Source organism: Sminthopsis crassicaudata, chromosome 1, assembly GCF_048593235.1.
Source record: "Sminthopsis crassicaudata isolate SCR6 chromosome 1, ASM4859323v1, whole genome shotgun sequence".
Taxonomy (NCBI): Eukaryota; Metazoa; Chordata; class Mammalia; order Dasyuromorphia; family Dasyuridae; genus Sminthopsis; species Sminthopsis crassicaudata.
Genome location: NC_133617.1, coordinates 235,931,150 through 235,955,066, shown reverse-complemented (window position 1 = coordinate 235,955,066; position 23,917 = coordinate 235,931,150). Strand labels below are relative to the sequence as shown.

Here is a 23,917-nt window from a genome sequence, read left to right as displayed (position 1 = left end):
GGTCATAGAGAATTGTACACAACTGAAAAAACCTCAACAACAACAAAAGTTTGATTTGATTAATGAGATTGAAGTATACCCTGAATCTTAAAAACAAAGTCATTTCTTTTCTTCTCTTTCCATAAAGAATGTCAGAATATTGTTAGAACAATATGGTTTTAATTTCTTGTTCATCCATCTTAACTTACTTTAAAACCACAAGCTACCTGAAAGTACACTTTTTTTTAATTTTTCAGAATATTTTTGGGATATTTGGAGTCACTATCAAGTCATACTTCTGACAAATTATTCAAGAAAACATATTCTCTGTGGAAAGTAAAACAAATATTTATCACAGAGGCACAGAATTGATCAATTAATCAATCAATAAACACTTATTAAATGCCTACTCTGTGCTAGGCACTATGCTTAGCATACCACTGGGTACATTCTATGATCCTAGGTTTGAGCCAAGAATGAAGAGAAAGCTGAGTTTTTGCTGTAATAATTATCAAACTGAATCTATAAAGTAAATATGGTGCCCAACATTCCACTGCTACGTAAGAAATGTTCAATATTAAAGACAAACATCTGGAGGGAAACTTCATCTTTTTTGTTATGTGTCACTTAGGGTAACTTACTTGCACTGTCCACTGTTTCTGTCACATTCTGGAGCTGTGGCACTTATAGCCCCTATCCTGGAGCAATTGCAGCCTTTGCACCCAACCAATGGGTGGTAACTGAAGGACTGCTTCTCACATACTTCACATTGAGGCTTGACTGTGCGAGGGGGGCAAATGCACTTTCCAGTCATCTCATCACAAAGGCGCTGACCACAGTGGCACACTAGTCAGGAGACAAATACATTTATTTCAGTGGGACAATCTTATTTTATTGTGTCCTATTTATGTCACTCTCTCCCAGGTCTGTGTAACTAAAATAAATGTTTCAAAAAGACCTAATGGACAAAAGACTTTGCTTTATGCTCAAGGAATCACTTTCTGTGGATGTTCTCAAAGAGGTCTCTGTTCCCCAGAAACTATGTTTCTCAGCAGCCTCACTGATCGCCTTATTTTCAATTCTTTTGTAACAGTCCATGTCAGACAAAAAGCTGCCTTTCTCATTAACAGTTGAGACTCATGGTAATCAGTAATTCCAGAAGCAAGCCACAATTAAAAATAGAAAAAGTAAGGCTTTAGAAATAAAAGTCTTGGTTCTGAATTCTATCACTTATATGACTTAAGTGACAACTCATTTTATAAGCCAGTTTCCTCATCTGTAAAATGAGAGTTGGACTAGATGACCTAGACTACAGTTATTTTTCATCACAGACGGATGTCATTTTGTACCAGAATTCTAAGAAAAAATAGGATTTCCCTTTCATTCATTCATCAATGTGCACGTAACATGGTAGTAGTGAGGCTATCAATTCAGGAGTATGACTTCCACTCAGGAGCCTTGTGCTTCTTCTAAACACTCCTCATACTACCAAATAACTCTGATCTCTAGGTAGTGGTCTTAATTTTGGATAGCATGAATCATTATAGCTGACTCATTTCTAGGACAACAGGAAAGAGATCTGGGCTTTGAAGCCAGTTTTTTTTACCTGACTTCTCATCATCTTAGAGCTAGATCAGAGATCAGAGATAAAACTGACCAAGAGATGCCAGTGTCCTCATTTCATTCCAGTTTTGTTGTTTACAAAGCACTTCATCTCTAGATCTTAGTTTCTTTTTTCTCAATAGTATTTTTCTAATTACATAGTTTTCAACATTCATTTCTGTAAGATTTTAAGTTTCAATTTTTTTCTTCCTCCTTTTCTTACTTCCCCCCATATCCACCCAGCAAACATATCTCATGAGATTACACAATACAATCATTTAAAACATATTTACATGTTAATCATGTTGTGAAAGAAAAATCAGAACAAAAAGAAAAAAAAAACACAAGAGAAAAAGCAAATTTAAAAAAGGTAAAAATAAATAGTATGCTTTGATCCACATTTAGTCTCCATAGTTCTCTCTCTCTAGATATGGATAATATTTTTCATGTTATGTCTATTGGAATTGTCTTGGATCTCTGTATTGCTGAGAAGAGTGAGAAGATGATAGTTGATCATCATTCACTGTTGCTGTTATTATGTACAATGTTCTCTTAGTTCTGTTCACTTCACTCAGCACAGTTCATATAAGTCTTTCTAGGCTTTTCTGAATCACCCTGTTCATCATTTCTTATATCATTATAGTATTCCATTACATTCATATACCATAATTTATTCAACCATGCCCTAACTGATGGGCATCCATTCAGTTTCCAATTCCTAATTATCACAAAAAGAGCTGCTACAAACATTTTTGCACATAGGAGTTATTTTCCCTCTTTTATGATCTTTTTGGGGATCATTTTGGGATACAGGCTCAGTATTGTAGGTCTCAGGGGAGTTGAACTAGATGATATCCAAGATCCTTTCCAGCTCTAAATATCAGAATCTTATGGCCCTACCATATAACTTCTATTACTTACTTGTGAGAGAAATTAACATTTCTCTCTTATATTTAATAATTCATTATTGTATTAGAACCAAAGATTTTCCCCTTTTTTACTTTCTCATCCAGAAATGAACCGGTTTATGATATTTTTCTAAAAGACTTAGCCAGCCAGGATAGCTGAGATATAATCAAAGACAATAAAAATAATTTCTAAGTTTGGACTAATGGGTACATTCCTGCTCACTGTGTTTGCTCAGACAGGTCTGAAAAAATGTTGATTCTCCCTTTTCTCAGACAGATGATTTGGGTATTAATTAGTCTCTTTGAACAAGATTTGGGTGCTCCAACTCACATATTCCAAGACACTCATTATAATACAGTTCAGCCTCTCATTATAATATTAATTTTTTCATTAATTATTAACCAGAGTTGATGGCCACCCTGAGGAACACCTGCTTTTCCAAGGGCATATAAACAGTTATCCTATTGCCATTACAGTTCTTTGGTCTAAGAGTGATGGCCAAATGACCATCCTTTTATTTAAAAAAAAAACATGTTGAACTTATTAATAAAATGATTAAATTACTCTGAAATTTTGTCTCTTGAATGTTTAAATGTAACACTTTTTTACTACCTCAACTGAAATTTCTTTGTTTTGTGAACAAAACTGAACTAAGGTTTCTAATACATTTGGTGCTTGAGACCACTCATATTCATCCTTTTCCCTCCCTGCAGCACTGATTGTGTAGCATGAGTCACATATCTCCTTCAAAATAAACAAAGAATTGGAAAAGCCATTTAGCTGAGGGAAGAATGAAAGCACCCCAGGCCTTCTGGAAGAGGAACTCACATTTGCAGAATGGAAAACCATAGTAGCCAGTTTGACATCGGGTACACTGACGACCAATGACATTGGGTCGGCACTGGCACTGTCCCCCCTCTGGATTACAGGTAGGGCTGACAGCTCCCATCCCGTGGCAATCACAAGGTAAGGCTCCATTGTTATAGAAGGCAGCCAGGGAGCGGGCAGAATCCTTACAGAATTTCGATGATGTCAGAGGGCTAAGAAAAAGACAAATAACATTGTGTTATTCTTTGCACTGCTCTCAAAACCCATCCCCATGAACTGCTGCCACATCAGTGACTCAAAAGCATCAATGACAAATTTGCACAGATGGGCATCCTGAGAGGTCAATTTAGCAAATTGGTCAACTCAGGGAAAAAACATGCTCACCAAAGCTTCCAGATTTGTCATTTCAATTTTGGCTCAGCTGCCATTGATAGGAGAGCAGCAGGGAGGGTAGGTGATTCAAGGGCATAATACCATTCAGAGAGCAACTTCACTTTAGATTGGATATGTGTAGAAAATTCAAGTTTTCAAGACTTATAGACTTCCCAATATGAGTTATTCTCAAAGTGATACCTACTCAATATAAAAACTGTTTCCTCCACAATTATTGATAAAATCAAATGATTTGTCCACTGTCTTCTTGTGAAGCATGTGATAGCCATAGTTCTCTGCTGGAACAACTAGGACATGGCCCTAAAAATTGTCAACAAGATAGAAATCAGTATCTACTCAGTGAGGTCGGGATTATAAGAACAATTAATTCTCATTTATATAATACTTTAAGACTTATAAAGAAATTTCCTCCTTAACAACCCCGTGTACCCAATGAAAGTATTCTTGCTCTTTCCTCCCTTCCCCCATTTTACAGATAAGGAAATTGAGCTGAGATTTTAAATTATACAATTAACAAGTATCAGAGTCGGAACTCAAACCAAGATTTCCTTTAGCAATAAAGATTATGAAATATGCTTAACAATACACTATGAGATTATATCCACTTTAAAGTACATACTGCTTGTTGGTGAATAGTGTATGTCTATACTGAAAGGATAAGAAAATAAAAGTGACACCTTAGTATCCCTCTTCTCCCCCCTAGACAGAGCAGTTTTCCCGAACATTAATGGGATGTTTCTCTGAAGGTGATTCCTCTCATTAAAACATTCTTTCCATTTCCATTTCCAACACCATTACACATTTTGTCCCTATAAAAGAGAACATTTGTATTTGTTCTCAGACATTATGTTACATCAGTACCGAGAGAAGGGTAAGTTAACGTTTTTATATCTTGACCTTAAATTATGATAAAAACATTAAAAATAAATTACAGGGACATATAGGTGGCACAGTGAATAGAGCACTGGTCCTGGAGTCAGGAGGACCTGAGTTCAAATGTGATCTCAGACAATTAACAATTATTAGCTGCATGACCCTGGGCAAGACACTTAACCCCAATTACCTTATAATTAATTAATTAATTAATTGAGCCTGTTCTAATTTTTAAATTGTTATAATATTTATTAAAAACTAAAGCCAACTTTTAAAAACTAAAGCACTGTTGCAGGGTGACTTTTGATCCCAGAGAATTTTAATAGCCACATTCTAGATATAGGAAAAAAATTATGAACAAAGAGATGGAGGGTGTATTCAGAGAACAGAAAATTAGTTTGGCTGAACACTAGAGTCCTATCTGCTCAATGAATGCATTCTCTATCCCAGATAACTTGCTCTGAAAAATTTGATCCTTTAGCCCCACAACCTCCACCCCTCCTCCAACCTCACCCTGCTACTATACTCATTGGTAAGTACCTCTCATGGCTCACTATATTTAGGCTGGTTTTAGCCATATTTCAGCATGATCCCCTGACTATCTTTTTATCTTTTACTCTCCTGAACACATTTCCTCTTATTCTCTTGATTTCCCAGGTTTGGAATCCGAATGGAATCAGGTAATTAATTTAATTAATTAATATTAATTAAAATATTAATAACTAATATTTATATAGATTAACTAACAGCTAGATGGCACAGTGGATAGAGTGCAGTCCCTGGAGTAAGGAAGACTCATGTGGCTTCAGACACTTATTAGCTTTTTGACCCTGGATAAGTCACTTTTTTGCCTCAGTTTCCTCATCTGTAAAATGAGCCAAAATGGAAATAACAAACCACTCCAATATATTTGCTAAAAAAAATGCCAAATGGGGTTGCAAAGTTGGATGCGACTGAAAAATCCTGAATAACATCATAAGCTTGGTCTGGGTCATGTTGGATAAACAGCATATCCAGGTAGAGATGTAGCCAGTCACACTTGTAATATGTGACTGTGTATAATTAATACATGTACACACATAATCAAGCATATACATAATATTATGTTTGATATATGTCTAAAATGTTATGTTAGAACTTATAGCACAAATGTTTACAAACTTTTAAAATTATCTATATTATGCCTTGAACTGACTATTAAGATATAATTTATTATTAAATATTTAATATTTTTATTTTCCCCAGTTACAAGTAAAGCCATTTTTTACATTTGTTTTTAAAACTTTGAGTTGCAAATTTTCTCCCTTTTTCCCCACCCCCACTACCCATTAAGAAGGTACAAGTGAAGTTATGCAAAACATAATTTTAAAAATAACCAAATAGTGAAAATGATAGGCCACAGACAAATCAAGAAGGAGGAAACTTGGAGAAAAACAAACTGAACATACCAGCATCAAGGATTTTCCATCTGGAACCTTTATAATCACTGAGAATTCTGGTTCACTAAGGTCCAGGTTAGTCTGGCTCTCTGCAATTACTAAGTTCCGGCAGCCAAATACTTGAGGACAGAAATAGGCACTGAAAGAACCTGTATTAAATGGAATCAATTAAACCAATAAGCATTTTTCAAGCACCTATTTCTTCTGGGAACTACACTGCTGGAAGATTAGCATATCCCTCCCCCAAAAAAAGTAAGACCAGTTGTTGCTTTTAATGAACTTTGATGGTGGAGGCAATTTGCAAACAGTAAGTCTTAATTTATTGTCACATATACATATATGTATATGTATATATAAAAGCATATGTAAAATTCATAAAAAGTAGATACAAGATAACTGCAGAGAAGAAAGTACTTTAATTGTGGAGGGAAAAGCTGGGGCAATCAGGAAATGTTTCCTGTAGCATCTTGATGGAAGACAGGGATTGATTTATGTCCAAGTTTAATAAGCATGCTATCTAGATTTCTTCCACATCATGAAACCAGTCAATCCATAAGCATTAATTAAGTGCTTACTACATTCCAGGCACTACTTATTACATGCTAAATGTAAGGGAAAAAAGAAAGAAAAACCACTCCCTTAAATAAGCTCACATTTGAATTAGAGGAGATCAGTGCAGAAAACTGTAAATAACAAAATATATATAGTGTAAATGGAAAGTAATAGCAGAGAGAAGGTACCAACAGTGTCAGGGTTATTGTAGAATGAGGTCTTCCTAAGCTTTAAAGTAAGCCAGAAAATCAATGAAGAGGATGAGGTAAGAAGAGTGAGCCCTTTAGGAATAGATGGAAAAGGCAAGAAACTGAGGGTTAGGTGCAAGATGGCCACTGTCACTGGACTGTAGACTACATGGAAGAGGGGAAGAGTATAAAAAAAGTGTAAAGGTGGGAAAGGTATAGGTTGGAAAGGGTTTTTAAAACTGTAAGATTTTATATTTGATCTGGGAGGTAATGGGGAGCCACTGGAGTTCAATAAGTGTTGACATGGTTGAGCTCTTTAGGAAAATCATTTTGACAGGTATGTGAAGGATGATTTGGAATTGAGAAGGGATTGAGATAAAGAGATAATGAAGAAGCAATTGTATCCAGGTGAGAAAAAATGAGGGTGGTATCTGGGTGAGAACAGAAGAGGAGATTATGAGAGATATAGTGCAGATAGGACAAAATTTGGCAGGTGTGGATGAAATGAGAATGAAGAATGGTGTAAGAAAAAGAGCAATGGGGAAAGGGGAAGTGACCAGGGAAGGGAGTGAAAGTGGAGAGTCAAACAATTAGGTCCAAATCTCAAAGAGATCAAAGAAGGAGGAAAAGGAGATACATGTGCAAAAATATCTATAATGGCTCTTTTTGTAGTAGCAAAGAACTAGAACTGAGAGCTGATGGTCATTTGGGACAGTCGACATATACACATACTGGAATACCTAATGTACCAGAAGAAATGATTAAAAGGAAGATTTCAGAGAAACCTAGGAAGACTTGTAGAAGCTGATGCAGAGGGAAGTAAGCAGAACTAGATGAACAATTTATATTATAATATTCATATTGTAATAAGATTATAAAGTCAAATCTCTTTGAAAGACTTAAGATCAGTGTTAGCAACAAATTCAATTCTAGAGGACTAATGAAGAAAGCAGTTATGGGGGGGCGGAGCCAAGATGGCGGAGAGGAAACACACGACTCAGTGAACGTCCTCACTCCCTCACAACCAATTAGATAAATTAAGTCTCAAAATTAGCTCAGGATTGATAGATACCACAAGGACTGGAAGCACGACTTACCAGCTGAAGAGAATCTGGAGTTTCAACAGGAAAGGTCAGTTCTCAGGGGAGGAATAAGAAAGACCAGCACAGACGGTGGGGTAGGGGCACGCTGCGCCCATTGCGCTGGGAAGGGCTCTGGGATCAGAGAAGCCACTGAGGTAAAGGAATCTGGCACAGGCTGTTAGCTCTTCTCTGCTAATTATTTAGCAGTTCAGAAGAGAAAGCCAAAATATTTTAAAACTCAGATTAGATTTTCCCCGGACCCTGGGGGTGACTCAGGCACCAGGGGGTGTGGCCTCAGCTACCTCCTGAGAATAGTTAAGAGACTGACAAGTGGGTGGATACGGCCCAAGGCAACACACACTGCCTAGCTTAGCTGGAGGGAGTGGAACTCAGCTCCAGGAAGTCCCAGAGAAGCGGAACCTTTGAACTAGGGACCGGGGTTTCTGGCAGACACTTCCAGTTTGAGCACAGGGGCTTCTCACGTCACCTGCTGCAGACACCCACTCCCCACCCGGACACATAGCCTGGGCTTCCTGCAGTCTTCACTATTCTACGCCCTCAAAGCACAGCAGTGCTAATCACCTCTGAGGCACTCCCAGGGAGAGGGTGGGGAACTCTCTCCCAGAGCTCTCTCTTAGCTCAGGCTCAGGAGCCGCTGCATCCATCCCGTCTGGGAGGAAGCTGGTAAAGAAGTAAATAATTTCCTACCCCAGAGACAGACCCCAAAAGATTTTTTTTAAGTATGAGCAAAAAAGCTAGAAAAACCATAGATTCCTTCTATACAGAGAAAGAGCGGGTGTCCAACCCCGAGGAAGTTGACAGCAGAGAATCAGATAACAACCTAAAGGGGAACGATTCCTGCGCCCCATCACATAACTCTCTCCTAGAAGAAGCTCTTAAGAAATTGAGGGAGATCGAAGAAAAATGGGGCAAGGAAAGGGAAGTTATGATAGAGAATAACAATGTCCTGAAATTGGAGTTGGAAAAAATAAAGAATTCACAGGAGATGCAGGGAAACAAAATTAGTGAATTAGAAAAGGTTAAAAAAACACAGGAAAGTAGGATATCTGAATTGGAAAAGATAAAAAAGTCTCAAGAAAATAGAATTTCTGAATTGGAAAAAGAAAATAATTCTCAAAAAAAAAAAATTAGGGAAATGGAAAAAAACTCAATAGAGCAAAATAATTCATTTAAAAATGAAATTGGGCATTTACAAAAAGAACTAAAAACTGTGAAAGAAGAAAATAACTCCTTAAAAGTCAGGATGGAACAAATAGAAATGAATGATTCACAGAGAACCCAAGAATCAGTCAAACAAAACAAAAAAAATGAGAAGCTGGAGAACAACGTCAAATACTTACTGGGAAAATCTATAGACCTGGAAAATAGATCTAGGAGAGATAATCTGCGGATTATTGGACTTCCAGAAAACTATGACCAAAAAAAGAGCCTAGATTCTATTTTACAGGAAATTATCAAAGAGAACTGTCCAGAGATAATAGAAACAGAAGGGAAAGTAGATGTGGAAAGAATTCATCGAACTCCTTCTGAAATAGACCCTAAAAAAAGAACACCACGGAATATTGTGGCTAAGCTGCAGAATTACCACACAAAGGAGAAAATCCTGCAAGCAGCTAGAAAAAAACAATTTAAATACCAAGGTGCCACAATAAGGGTCACCCAAGATCTGGCTGCCTCCACATTAAAAGATAGAAGGGCCTGGAACCTGATATTCCGAAAGGCAAAAGATCAAGGACTGCAACCAAGAATGAACTACCCAGCTAAGTTTAGCATCTTTTTCCACGGAAGAAGATGGTCATTCAATGAAACAGAGGAATTCTATATGTTTCTAAGAAAAAAACCAGACTTAAACAAAAAATTTGATCTACATCCACAAGACTGAAGAGAAACAGAAAAAGGTACACAGAACCCTTGAGAACTGTAACTCTGTTGTGGGTATATAAAAAATACTCAAGGATAATTTGATTTTACTGATATAAAAGAAAAAAAGGGGGGTGTGGTAAAGGGAAGGAGGTCGGTTCAGAAAAAGGGGAAGGAGTGATAAAAAGAGGGAAACTACATCCCAGGAAGAGACATAGAAAATACACCATATCTGAGGGAACTTAGTGAGGGGGAGAATCATTGTGTGAATCTTACTCTCATCAGAAGAGGCTCAAAGAGTAAATAATTAACATATTTGTTTTTCAGAGAATTTTCTCTCACCTCATTAAAAGGGGGGAGAGGAAAAGGGGAAAGGAAAAGGAGAATAAGTGAAGGGACTTGGAGGGAGGGGGGAGGGATCCTAAAAAAAAAAAAAAGAGGGAGGGTTGCGCGTCACAAGGGGGGTCTGTAAATTAAATATCGGGGAGGGGGATCAGGGGGGTCAAGGGAAAAAAGTATAATCTGGGGATAATACGATGGCAGGAAATACAGAATTAGTAATTTTAACTGTAAATGTAAATGGGATGAACGATCCCATCAAACGGAGACGGATAGCAGATTGGATCAAAAAGCAGAACCCTACAATATGTTGTCTACAGGAAACACACTTAAAGCAGGGAGATACATACAGAGTAAAGGTAAAAGGTTGGAACAGAGCTTATTATGTTTCAGGTAAAGCCAAAAAAGCAGGGGTAGCTATCCTTATCTCAGATCAAGCAAAAGCAGAAGTAGATCTCGTTAAAAAAGATAAGGAAGGAAACTATATCCTGCTGAAAGGTAGCATAAATAATGAAGCCATATCAATACTAAACATATATGCACCAAGTGGTATAGCATCTAACTTTCTAAAGGAAAAGTTAAGAGAACTGCAAGAAGAAATAGACAGTAAAACTATAATAGTGGGAGATCTCAACCTTGCACTCTCAGATTTAGACAAATCAAACCACAAAACAAACAAGAAAGAAATTAAAAAAGTAAATAGAACATTAGAAAAACTAGGTATGATAGACCTTTGGAGAAAACTGAATGGCAATAGGAAGGAATATACTTTCTTCTCAGCAGTTCATGGATCCTATACAAAAATTGACCATATATTAGGACATAAAGATCTCAAAATTAAATGTAGGAAGGCAGAAATAATAAATGCCTTCTTCTCAGATCACAATGCAATAAAAGCTACATTCAGTAAAAAGTTAGGGGTAAATAGACCAAAAAGTAATTGGAAACTGAATAATCTCATCTTAAAGAATGACTGGGTGAAAGAGCAAATTATAGAAACAATTAACAATTTCACCCAAGATAATGATAATGATGAGACATCATATCAAAATCTTTGGGATGCAGCTAAAGCAGTAATAAGGGGAAATTTTATATCTTTAGAGGCTTATTTGAAGAAAATTGAGAAAGAGAAGATTAACGAATTGGGCTTACAACTTAAAAGGCTAGAAAAAGACCAAATTATAAACCCCCAACCAAAAATTAAACTCGAAATACAAAAATTAAAAGGAGAAATCAATAAAATTGAAAGTAAAAAAACTATTGAATTAATAAATAAAACCAAGAGTTGGTTTTATGAAAAAGCCAATAAAATAGATAAACCTTTGGTAAATTTGATCAAAAAAAAGAAAGAGGAAAATCAAATTGATAGTCTTACAAATGAAAAGGGGGATCTTTCCACCAATGAAGAGGAAATTAGAGAAATAATAAGGAGTTACTTTGCCCAACTTTATGCCAATAAATTTGATAACTTAAGTGAAATGGATGACTTTCTCCAAAAATATAGGCTCCCTAGATTAACAGAGGAGGAGATAAATTGCTTAAATAGTCCCATTTCAGAAAAAGAAATAGAACAAGCTATTAATCAACTCCCCAGGAAAAAATCCCCAGGGCCAGATGGATTCACATGTGAATTCTACCAAACATTTAAAGAACAATTAGCCCCAATGTTATATAAATTATTTGAAAAAATAGGGGATGAAGGAGTCCTACCAAACTCCTTTTATGACACAGACATGGTACTGATACCTAAACCTGGTAGATCGAAAACTGAGAAAGAAAATTATAGACCAATCTCCTTAATGAATATTGATGCTAAAATCTTAAATAAGATATTAGCAAAAAGACTTCAGAAAATCATCTCCAAGATAATACACTATGATCAAGTAGGATTTATTCCAGGAATGCAGGGCTGGTTTAATATTAGGAAAACTATTAATATAATTGACCATATTAATAATCAAATTAATAAGAACCATATGATCATCTCAATAGATGCAGAAAAAGCATTTGACAAAATCCAACATCCATTCCTACTAAAAACTCTTGAGAGTATAGGAATAAATGGATTATTCCTTAGAATAATCAGGAGTATATATTTAAGACCGTCAGTAAGCATAATATGCAATAGAAATAAACTGCAACCTTTCCCAGTAAGATCAGGAGTGAAACAAGGTTGCCCACTATCACCATTACTATTCAATATAGTACTAGAAACGCTAGCCTCGGCAATAAGAGCCGAGAAAGAGATTCAAGGAATTAGAGTAGGAAATGAGGAAATCAAACTATCACTTTTTGCAGATGACATGATGGTATACTTAGAGAACCCCAAAGACTCTGCTAAAAAGCTACTAGAAATAATTCAAAATTTCAGCAAAGTGGCAGGATACAAAATAAATCCACATAAATCCTCGGCATTTTTATATATCACTAACAAAATGCAACAGCAAGAGATACAAAGAGAAATTCCATTCCAAACAAATGTTGAGAGTATAAAATATTTGGGAATCCATCTACCAAAGAAAAGTCAGGAATTATATGAGAAAAATTACAAAACACTTGCCACAAAAATAAAATCAGATTTAAATAATTGGAAAGACATTCAGTGCTCTTGGATAGGCCGAGCAAATATAATAAAGATGACAATACTCCCCAAACTAATCTATTTATTTAGTGCTATACCAATCAGACTCTCAAGAAACTATTTTAATGACCTAGAAAAAATAACAACAAAATTCATATGGAAGAATAAAAGGTCAAGAATTGCAAGGGAACTAATGAAAAAAAACTCAGAGGAAGGTGGTCTAAGTGTACCTGATCTAAAGCTATATTATATAGCAGCAGTCACCAAAACCATTTGGTATTGGCTACGAAATAGACCGGTAGATCAGTGGAACAGATTAGATACAAAGGACAAAAAAGGATACATCTATAGCAATCTAATCTTTGACAAACCCAAAGATTCCAACATTAGGGATAAAAATTCATTATTCGGAAAAAACTGTTGGGAAAACTGGAAATTAGTATGGCAGAAATTAGATATGGATCCACACTTAACACCATATACCAAGATAAGATCAAAATGGGTCCATGATTTAGGCATAAAGAGGGAGATAATAAATAGATTAGAGGAACAGAGGATAATCTACCTCTCAGACTTGTGGAGGAGGAAGGAATTTATGACCAGAGGAGAACTAGAGATCATTATTGATCACAAAATAGAAGATTTTGATTACATCAAACTAAAAAGTTTCTGTACAAATAATACTAATGCAAACAAGATTAGAAGGGAAGTAACAAATTGGGAAAATATTTTTAAAAACAAAGGTTCTGACAAAGGTCTCATTTCCAAAATATATAGAGAACTGACCCAAATTTATAAGAAACCGAACCATTCTCCAATTGATAAATGGTCAAAGGATATGAACAGACAATTCTCAGAGGAAGAAATTGAAACTATATCCACTCACATGAAAGAGTGTTCCAAATCACTACTGATCAGAGAAATGCAAATTAAGACCACTCTGAGATACCACTACACACCTGTCAGATTGGCTAAGATGACAGGAACAAATAATGACAAATGTTGGAGGGGATGTGGGGAAACTGGGACACTAATACATTGCTGGTGGAGTTGTGAAAGAATCCAGCCATTCTGGAGAGCAATCTGGAATTATGCCCAAAAAGTTATCAAACTGTGCATACCCTTTGACCCAGCAGCGCTACTACTGGGATTATATCCCAAAGAAATACTAAAGAGCGGAAAGAGACATATATGTGCCAAAATGTTTGTGGCAGCTCTTTTTGTTGTAGCTAGAAACTGGAGGATGAATGGATGTCCATCAGTTGGAGAATGGTTGGGTAAATTGTGGTATATGAAGGTTATGGAATATTATTGCTCGGTAAGAAATGACCAGCAGGAGGAATATAGAGAGGCCTGGAGAGACTTAAATCAACTGATGCTGAGTGAAATGAGCAGAACCAGAAGATCACTGTACACTTCAACAACAATGCTGTATGAGGATGTATTCTGATGGAAGTGGAAATCTTCAACATAAAGAAGATCCAACTCACTTCCAGTTGATCAATGATGGACAGAGGTAGCTGCACCCAGAGAAGAAACACTGGGAGGGGAATGAAAATTGTTAGCACTAATATCTGTCTGCCCAGGTTGCATGTACCTTCGGATTCTAATGTTTATTGTGCAACAAGAAAGTGATATTCGCACACATGTATTGTACCTAGACTATATTGTAACACATGTAAAATGTATGGTATTGCCTGTCGTCGGGGGGAGGGAATAGAGGGAGGGGGGGTAAATTGGAAAAATGAATACAAGGGATAATATTATAAAATATATATATATATATATATAAAAAAAAAAAAAAAGCTAGAATAAAGATTTTTCTGACACCAAAAAAAAAAAAAAAAAAAAAAAAAAAAAAAAATAAAGTTGTATTACCAGGGATAGCTTCCTAGGTGAAGGAGGGGAAGAGTATATTCAAAGATGAATGTGTTACAAAAACATAAGACATCAATAAAATATTTATTTACCAAAAAAAAAAAAAAAAAAAAAAGAAAGCAGTTATCCATCTCCTGATGATACAAAGGTAATGAACTCAAGATGCAGAATGAAAGACTTTTTGAATGTGGTCAAATTGGGGATTTGTTTTGCTTGATTATATATATTTGCTATAAGGGTTTTGTTTTTTCTTTTTCAATCAGGGGTGGGTTAGAGACATAGCAAGGGGAGAGAAAATAAGTGGCAAAAATCTAATTTAAAATATAACAATAATAAAAAGAATAAGGTGACAAGGATAATCCTGAGATGACAAACCAGTTGGCTGGAAGGATGCTCATGCCCTTGATAGTCACAGAGAATTTCAGAAAAGTGTTAAGGTTGAAAGAAAAAACGTTGAACTCTTTTTAGATATGCTGAATTTAAGATGTCTACATGACATCCAGTTGGTTGAGCAGAACTAGAGCTTACATAAAACTAGGAGTTTACAACAACTGCTGGAAGTCCATAGAAAAAGTAACTGAACCCACAGATCCCTCACTTAAAATCTTGACAAGAAAGGAAAAGCCTGCAGTGCTGAAAACAAACATAGGAGCTCACCTGACCACAGATGCCCTCCCTCTACAACCACCTGTGCAGGAAATGAGGGATGATCTGGCTGACAAAAATGGACAATGAAGACATATTGGCCCAGATGTGGCACTCTTCCATTCAAGGTAAGTTGATTCTAGGAGGGGAAAAGGCAAAAAAAAAGAAAAAAAGAAATTCTCAAGTCTAACAGCTACTGTAGATTTAATTGAATCAATTAATCAAAAACATTTAAGAGCCTAGTGAGTGCCAGATATTGGCAAAACAAGAAATCTCTTCTCAAGGAACTTATGTTCTAGTGAGGGTAATAACATATAGAGGGAGAATGAAAGCAAAACAAATACAAGGTGGTTTAGGGAGGGAGGGCATTAGCAGCTAAGGGGATCAGGAAAGGCTTCCTATAGAATGTGTTGTATGACCAGAATCTTGAAATGTACAAGTCTGGGGGGGGGGGGGTGTAAGGTGCTAGGGACAAAAAGACAAAAATGAAACATTTCCTGCCCTCAAGGGCATATAGTTTAGAGCCCAAAGTTTAATCCAAAGATTAAAGAGTCTGTGCTCTCAATAGTGAAGGTTCTTCCTAGAGCTCTACAGAGCACAACCCAGTAGAAAAGCTCACAAACACCAACTGTGAAATTTTCTGTGTGACCATTTGTTAATTGTTGTTGTGTGAGTTCAGTCTCATGTCTGACTTTTTATAATCCCTTTTGAGGTTTTCTTGGCAAAGATACTAGAGTGGCTTGCCATTTCCTTCTCCTACTCATTTTCAAGATGAGGAAACTGAGGCAAACAGGATTAGATAATTTGCCCAGAGTCATACAGCTAGTAAGTGTCTGAGGAAAAGATGTCTTCCTGACTCCAAGCCCTGCTCTATCAGTATTATCATTAGTGTCAAGGTTATTGGAGAACAGAGGCCTCTTGCCTCACTTCTGCAGGATTCTCACTTCCCTCACACCTGCTAAGTACCAACAAGCTCCCAATATGAGCATTTATAGCTCAGAAATTGGCAAAGGCTTGATTCACTGATTGTCTAAATTCTAGACCAGAAACTCAAATAGAAATGGATCTGTGAGGACTGCATATTGATTTAGAAAGTCACAAATCAATGTTATCTTTGTTGTATTGTAATTTATTTTGCTAAACATTTCCACACTTGAGAATTTGGCAACTCTGTTCTAGAATTAAGAAAGCCATGGAGAAAATGTTAATAATGCAAATTCAATTTAAAGTGTATAGGGCTTTGGAAACCAGAAGACTCCACATCCCAGTCTGTGATAGTTTCTGCAGCTAAAGTCATGGTCAATGTGGTAATGGCTTCTCTGAACTCATCCTCAGATAGAGACATACAGCCCTTCAGTTTGTTTATACTTAGAGTCCTCCCAGCTTAGTAATAGACTCTGCCAGAGTCAGAGCTTTTAAACAGAACCTTCAAAAGCCCAGGGTCAACTCTTTATCAGTAAGGAGGCATTGGTAGGACTTTAGAATAAGGCATGTATGGCAATACAATGATATAAAAATTCTGGTTCCTTAACCTACTGAGAGCTTTTTAAATTGTTTTAATGGATGTCATCCTTTAAGCATATGCCCTACTTAGTCAATTTTAATATAATCATTTATCAAGGACTTATTTCATGCAAAGCACTGTGCTGAGTGCTACAGGTATCCAGACAAGTCTAATACCAGGTTTAAACTCTAAAATCTATCGGAGGGGGGAAAGGATAGGAAGAAACAAATATGGGGAAAATTTAATGGTAATCAAGATTTGCAAAACAGAGATCTCATGGGGCAGTTTATAATCTCAGTCCTTCTGTCTCCCTCAAACCATCAACATACAATCTGTTATCAAGCCTTGGTTAGTTTATTTCCACAATAACAACTGACATTTATATGGGGCTCTAAGAGTTACATATCACTTTAAATATATGAGCTCATTGGACCCTTCCAACAAATCTAAGACTTTTGACAGCAAGGAGATCAAATTAGTCAATACCAAAAAAATAATAATAATAATAATTCAGTCTATGAACTGGAAAATCAAATGCTGAACCTGAAGCTTAAATACTTTGGCCACTTAAGGAGAGGATGAGACTCATGAATAGACCCTGATGTTGGGAAATACTGAAGGCAAAAGAAAAAGAGGATGGCAAAAGATGAGAAAGAAAATGTCATGGAAGCAACAAATATGAATTTGGACAGACCAGGAGAGACAGTGAAGGATAGAAGGGCCTGACATGCTACAATCCAAAAGGCCACAAAGAGTCAGACAGTAGTGAAAACAATATACATTAAAAGAATTATTAGCATCCTAGGAAGTGTGAGGAAATTCAGGGATCAGAGAGATTAAATCTCTTTATTCTTTGTCACAAAGCTAGTACTCAAAGAGATTCGAACCTGGATCTTTCTTTTCTTAATTAATTGATTAGTTTTTTTTGTTGAATTTTATTATTATTTTATTTTTTAAGATAGTTTTCAAAACCTGGTATTTCAAGTTTTTCTCTGTCTCCTCCCTTTTCCTCCCTCCCCAAATTAGCAAGCAATCTGATATAAGTTAAACATGCGCAATTCTTTCATATTTGTTATGCTGCACACACACAAAAAAATCAGATAAAAAAGAAAAAAAAACACAAAAAAGCAAACAACAATAAAAGGTGAAAATGCTATGCTTTGATACACATCCACTCTCCATAGTTCTCTGCCTGAATGCAGATAGCACCTCATTGTTGAAAAGAGCCAAATCTATCATAGTTGATCATCACATAAACTTGTTACTGTATACAATGTTCTCTTGTGAACCTGAGTCCTTCTAACTCCAAAGGGGCATCCCTATTCTATATACCAAGTTGTCTCTTCATCTAGCCCTTCTCTTCATCCACACAAACAACTACCCCCTATCCTAGTTTCTTTATCACTTCTTGACTGGACTTCTGCAATGTTCTCCTAACTCATTTACCTATTTTTGGTCTCTCTCCTCACTATTCCATCCCCCTACATAGTTTTCAAGATTATTTCAAATCTGACCTCCATTGTTCCTCCACTGTGTTCTTCCATTACCTCCAATGTAGTAGTTCTCAAACTATTTGGTCTTAGGACCCTTTTATATAACTCTTTAAAATAACCAAGAACCTCCAAAGAGCTTTGGTTAATGTGGGTTATGTCTATTAATATTTACCATATTAAAAATTTAAACTGATAATTATTAAAACAATTATTTAATTCATTTAAAATAGCAATAATAAATTAATTATATTTGAAGATTTTAAAAACACTACATTTTAGTGAAAAATAATTTAGTGAGAAGAATGGCATTATTTTACAAATTTTTCCAAGCCTCTTTCATATCGGGCTTAAGAATAGATTCTCATATCTACTTCTGCTTACAATCTCTTACAATATATTTTTTGTTAACATATGTGAAGAAAATCTAGGCTCACCTAGAAATGTAGTAAGGAAACAGAGGAGAATTTTAATAGACAAATGAGAGAGAAAGAGAGAGAGAGAGAGAGAGAGAGAGAGAGAGAGAGAGAGAGAGAGAGAGAGAGAGAGAGAGAGAGAGAGAGAGAGGGAGGGAGGGAGGGAGGGAGGGAGGGAGGGAGGGAGGGAGGGAGGGAGGGAGGGAGGGAGGGAGGGGAGGGAGAGAGAGAGAGAGAGAGAGAGAGAGAGAGAGAGAGAGAGAGAACTCACAGTGCCTTGTATATAACAGGTTTGGGGGGGAAAAAAGATTCATTTTAGGCTGGAATAGACAAGGAAGCTTTTACAGGGCCTAACTTTTTGGAAACTATATTCAAGGAGAGAGCTTATTCACTAGAAGCAAGTTACCTACCTGTGGCGACTTCAGGATGATGCCCTGGAACACAGATTCTAAAGGTGAAGGATCTGGGGGCACAACGGGTCTCATTCCACCACTTAGTGCATCCAAAACTAATGCTCTTGGAGGAGTTTCATGTGCTAAAAGGACACAGGAGGAACTAAAAATAGAATTTTAAAATAATTCTTTTTCTGAAGGATAGGGTAAACCATGCATTACTTTTAGACAAAAGGAAAACACAAAGAAGTGTCAGTCAACAGCTCTTAGAGATGCTACCTTGCAATTGCAGTGTATAGAGCACTCTCAGTCCCCATCCCAACCTTGTGAAGCAGGCAGGACAGTTCTTATGATCCTGGTTTTGCTGAGAAGGAAAATGAGCTTCAGTTTTTTGGCTAAGGTCACACCGCAGAACTCCAACCTCCTGATTATAAGCTCAGGACTCTTTCTACTCTGCTGTGCTGTTATTTACAGCACTGTATCAGGCAGGTAAAAGGGTGGGGGAGGTAGAGAGGACACAGAAGACAGAATGATGGCACAGTGTCAGGAAAAGAATGCCACACCTGGAGCAAGGAGATCTGAATTTGAGATCTGTCTATGACACTTAGGAGCTGTGTGACTTTAGCTCCCTGGCAGCTAGATGGCACAATGGAGAGAGTGCTGAGCCTGGAATCAGAAACATCTGAGTTCAAATCCAGCCTCTAAAATGAACAAACTGGGCAAATCATTTCACCTCTCCCTGTTTCTGTTTCCTCAATTGTAAAAATAGGGATAATAATAGCATCAACTTCAGAGCATTTATGAGAATCAAATGAGAAAATATTTATAAAGGACTTAGTGTGGCACATAGTAGGTGCTTAATAAATGCGTCTTTCTTTTCTTCCTTTGCCTTAATTAACTTACCTCTAAAATGAGGAGGGTAGGACTAGCTGATCTCTGCTCCAATAGCCTATGCCCCTAACTCAAGGATTTCATGGGACACATGGCATCTGTCAAATTGTACTTGTTTTCTATCTTAATGTTCTGAGCAAGAGACAATTTTTTTTTCTCCAAAGCACTGAAGTTGGCCTTTAGTCACAATCTGAACAATGCAACTGGTCAGCATGTGGAGAAAAAGCTGATTTTTCAGTTTCAGGTGAGGGCTAGAATGAAAATGGTTGGAACATCCCTGGCTGGAGCTAAAGTTAGCTGTCCTATTATTGGTTATGAGGATCAAATGAGATAATCAGATGGAACATACTTCAAAAAGCAAAAATAGACAGTGCAAATAATTATTTAATTATAATACATAATTAATAATATTATGATATAAAAATCTCTTGAAAACATATAGACAAGAGACAGAGGAGAGGCAGAGTGGACTTAATTTATTTTGGATTGACACCCTGATTCCCATTAGGTCTTCCCTAATTCCCCTTAGGTCTTGGACACAAAGAGCCATTACCTTCTTCCATAATTGAATAAGAAAGTTTAAAAAAATTCACACAAAAAAATAAACCTACACCCCCCCCCCAAACAAATACATTAGATGATTATCTCAGTCTTTGCAATGAAAAGATTCAGACATGAAGAAAAGATAAAAGGACTTGACCAATCATGTAGTGAATGAATCAGAGCCAAATGAAGCTCAGAATAGAACTGGAGATTGCTGTCCTCGGGGTGCTGAGTCTATGCTACTTCCCTTGAACATTGATGTTTCTGCTTCTTGAGTCTGTGGCCTTCTGAGCATACTGCAGAGATTAAGCTTCTGATTTTGTTTTATAACAAGCACTGACCTTTAACAAAATAGCCTATAATCATATCTGAAGTCAAATGTAATATTTCAGTCACAAAGGGATTGGAACATTCTGTTAGGCACAACTTTTGGGTTCAGGTCTTTCTCCCTGTTAGAAAAGATTAAAGAGAGGAGAAAGAAGAGGTACATACCTTTGATTAACAAATTGCCCATAACTGGCAATGCAGTGTACACTGGGTTTCACATATTCTGTAGAGAATTCTCCCACCGGTATAATACAAATTTGGTGCTATTGAAAGAAAATAATACAAAAGAAACTCAAAGTTTATAAGTTCTTAGGCAACATAAAAGTTTCATTCAAAGAAAGAACTAATTTTTACTCAACACATCCTCTATCTTGGGGCTTTTAAATTTTTTTCCATTTGCGACTTTTTTATTTTTTACTTGAAATTTTTATTTCCTTGCTCTGCTAGGTACTACAGATACAATTGGTCTCTGTTCTCAAGAAGCTTACATTCTTCTCTTACATATTTTAATCAATAAAATACAATTGTCCCAACTCAACATAGTTCCTCAAAAGGAAACAAGAACTGCACAGAATAGAAATCTAAGTGTTTATGTAACTCACATTTTAAAAATATGACCTATTTATTAATGAAGGTATTAATAAAAAACTAGTAATAATAATAGTAACTAGGTGGCACAGTGGATGCATCCCCGAGGGCAGATTTTAAATCCTGTTGCTTCATGTTTAATCTATCTATATTGGATTACTCGCTTTTTAGGGGAGGGGAGAAGAGAGAAAAATTTGAAACACAAAGTTTTACAAGAGTGAATATTGAAAACTATCTCTATGTGTGTTTTCAAAAATAAAAGGCTATTATTATTAAAAAAAAAAAAAAAAAGCAACATAATCCTTGTGAAGCATACAGATCAGTGGGGTAGGAGAATATAATCCATTCACAATGATAACAAATTTCAGGTTAATGATAAAATTTGAAATTATACTTTAAAAAATCCTGTTGCTTTTTGAATCTTCCTGACTCCAAGTCCAGTACTTTCCCTATTGTGTTACCAAGTTATCTGATTGATTTGGTCAATAATAGATATTAATCAAAGAAAAAGTCAGTGATGGGAAAGAATGGTAACATAAAACCTTATTAGTTTTAGCATCTGAATAAAAAGAGTATTTTGACAGGTATAGAGTAAATATAATGGCTCCTACTATGTTCTTATAAGTGAAAAATTTTTTGTGAATGATGTATTTGTAATGAAATTCCAAAGCAATGAATCATGATGAAGTGGGTTTTTAAAAATAAATTTCCAATGGAATTTACAAGAAGACAATTTTCATTTTTAATGGAGAAGCTAGGTTGGAATGGTGCTGTTCTGATGAGAAAAATCCACTCAGCTATCATTGGAGAAAAGAACTTTGCTTCAATGATCATTATCGTGGCGAAGTAATTGGAATTAAGTGACTTGCCCAAGGGATTGCTTATGTCAAATGTCTGAGATCAGATTTAAATTCAGGTCCTCTTGAGTCCTGAGCTTGTGCTCAATTTTTTGCTTGTTTGTTTGTTTTTTTGCTGTTGTTCATTTTTTTTGCAAGGAAAATTTTCTTATGAAAGAAACTTATTAATAAGTTTTGAAGCAATGAAAAAACAAGATGAAAATGATGTTTTAGGAAAATTAGTTCAACTATATGATACAGGGTAGATTAGAAGGTGAAACATTAAGGTCAATGAGATAAGACCAATCAGCAGGTAATAATTGAATTTGGTCAGAGTGCACAGTGCCACAGGATGATGGGAGAAGTATTAGAATGGGAGTCTGAGAATCTTCTGATGAATCCTAATTCAAACACCCATGAAACTTGGGTCATTTAATCTCTTTAGATTTTCCTGTAAAGAGTTTTGACAAGACCAAATCTAAGCTTTTTTCTAGCTATAAACTCATGATTCTATTATTATCCCACATTATGTTGGGTGCTCTAGGAGAAATAGAAATATAAATCAGAAATATAAATTCAACAACCTACTTGGAGGGGGAGGGATAAGAAAACTATGTGAAACTGAGAATAACATAATACATTATGTTTAATTAGGTGTTTAATTGCGTGATTCAGTCTATTAAATCTGTTAAGTACTGTGGGTCTGAAAAGAATATATCATGTAGAACCATAGTCCTGACTCCAAATCCAGTCCTTTACCTATTGCATCACCAAGCTACCTGACTAATTTGGTCAATAATAGATATTAATCAAAGAAAAAGTGATGGGAAAGAATAACAAATTAAAACCTTATTAGTTTTAGCAGTTGAATAAAAAGAATATATTGACAGGTATAGAATAATATAGATTTCACAAGGCAAGAGGGATTAATGATAAAACTTAACAGGGGGATGAAAGGAAGAAAAAGAATATTCCATGAGGGGAGAGATAAGACAAGTACAAAAACATATTCCTACTCAAGTGAGGAGACTGACCCAAGACTAGAATGAAATGTCTGTCTTGAGAAGTAGAAACCCAATTATATTTGGTATAAGTATAGGGTAGTTCAGACAGTGAGGTGGCACAGTGGATATAAGATTTGATGAAAGACTAAATATGGAAGAACAGAGAAAATTAGAGCTAGAAGAAATCTTAGGAATAATCTCGCCTACTTTACAAGAGCCTAAATCCTAGAGAAATCAACTAATTTTGTGTAAGGTTACATGGTGAGTCAATGCTGGAACAAGAAAAGTTATGGATAAAAGGTGAACCCAAGGAAATTCCTAATGTTTTGGCATTCCAATACTTTGGGGTTCTATAATATTTCATAGGCAGATTACTCAAGCTCTGAATAATTTACTATCAAGTTCTGATAGATATTGTCACCTAAATTGTTTAACTAGTATACATTTGTTGTCTCTAGTTCCCAGGAACTAAGAAAAATAAACTTCAAAACTCTTACCTTCTTGCTCCAAGTAAGGTATGAATCATAGGGTTTAACTAGAGAGCCCTTTGATTTAATCTGGTCTTTTTTCTTTGTAGGAAAAATGAGGAAGTTAATTCACCAGACAGTTAATTCCCAAGGCTCCAAGAACTAGAAAAATAAATTCTAAAATCAATCTTTATTTTTCTGTTCCAAACCTCTGATTTGAATTAGTCCTTTTTCTTAGTATGAAAAATGGGGAAGTTAATTCCCTGGATTATCCAGAGAATAGGGACTGT

At 36.0% G+C, this 23,917-nt stretch overlaps 1 protein-coding gene across 1 annotated transcript in view; it reads right to left on the bottom strand.

The window, feature by feature from the left end:
* Window positions 1–23,917, bottom strand: part of LAMA3 (laminin subunit alpha 3) — a 309,755-nt gene that overhangs the window by 100,906 nt on the left and 184,932 nt on the right. Inside the window, 7 exon segments of the mRNA XM_074276692.1 lie at window positions 621–825; window positions 3,319–3,530; window positions 3,896–4,011; window positions 6,033–6,172; window positions 15,182–15,308; window positions 18,990–19,134; window positions 20,898–20,995. Of these exon segments, the coding sequence (XP_074132793.1) occupies window positions 621–825; window positions 3,319–3,530; window positions 3,896–4,011; window positions 6,033–6,172; window positions 15,182–15,308; window positions 18,990–19,134; window positions 20,898–20,995 (1,043 nt within the window).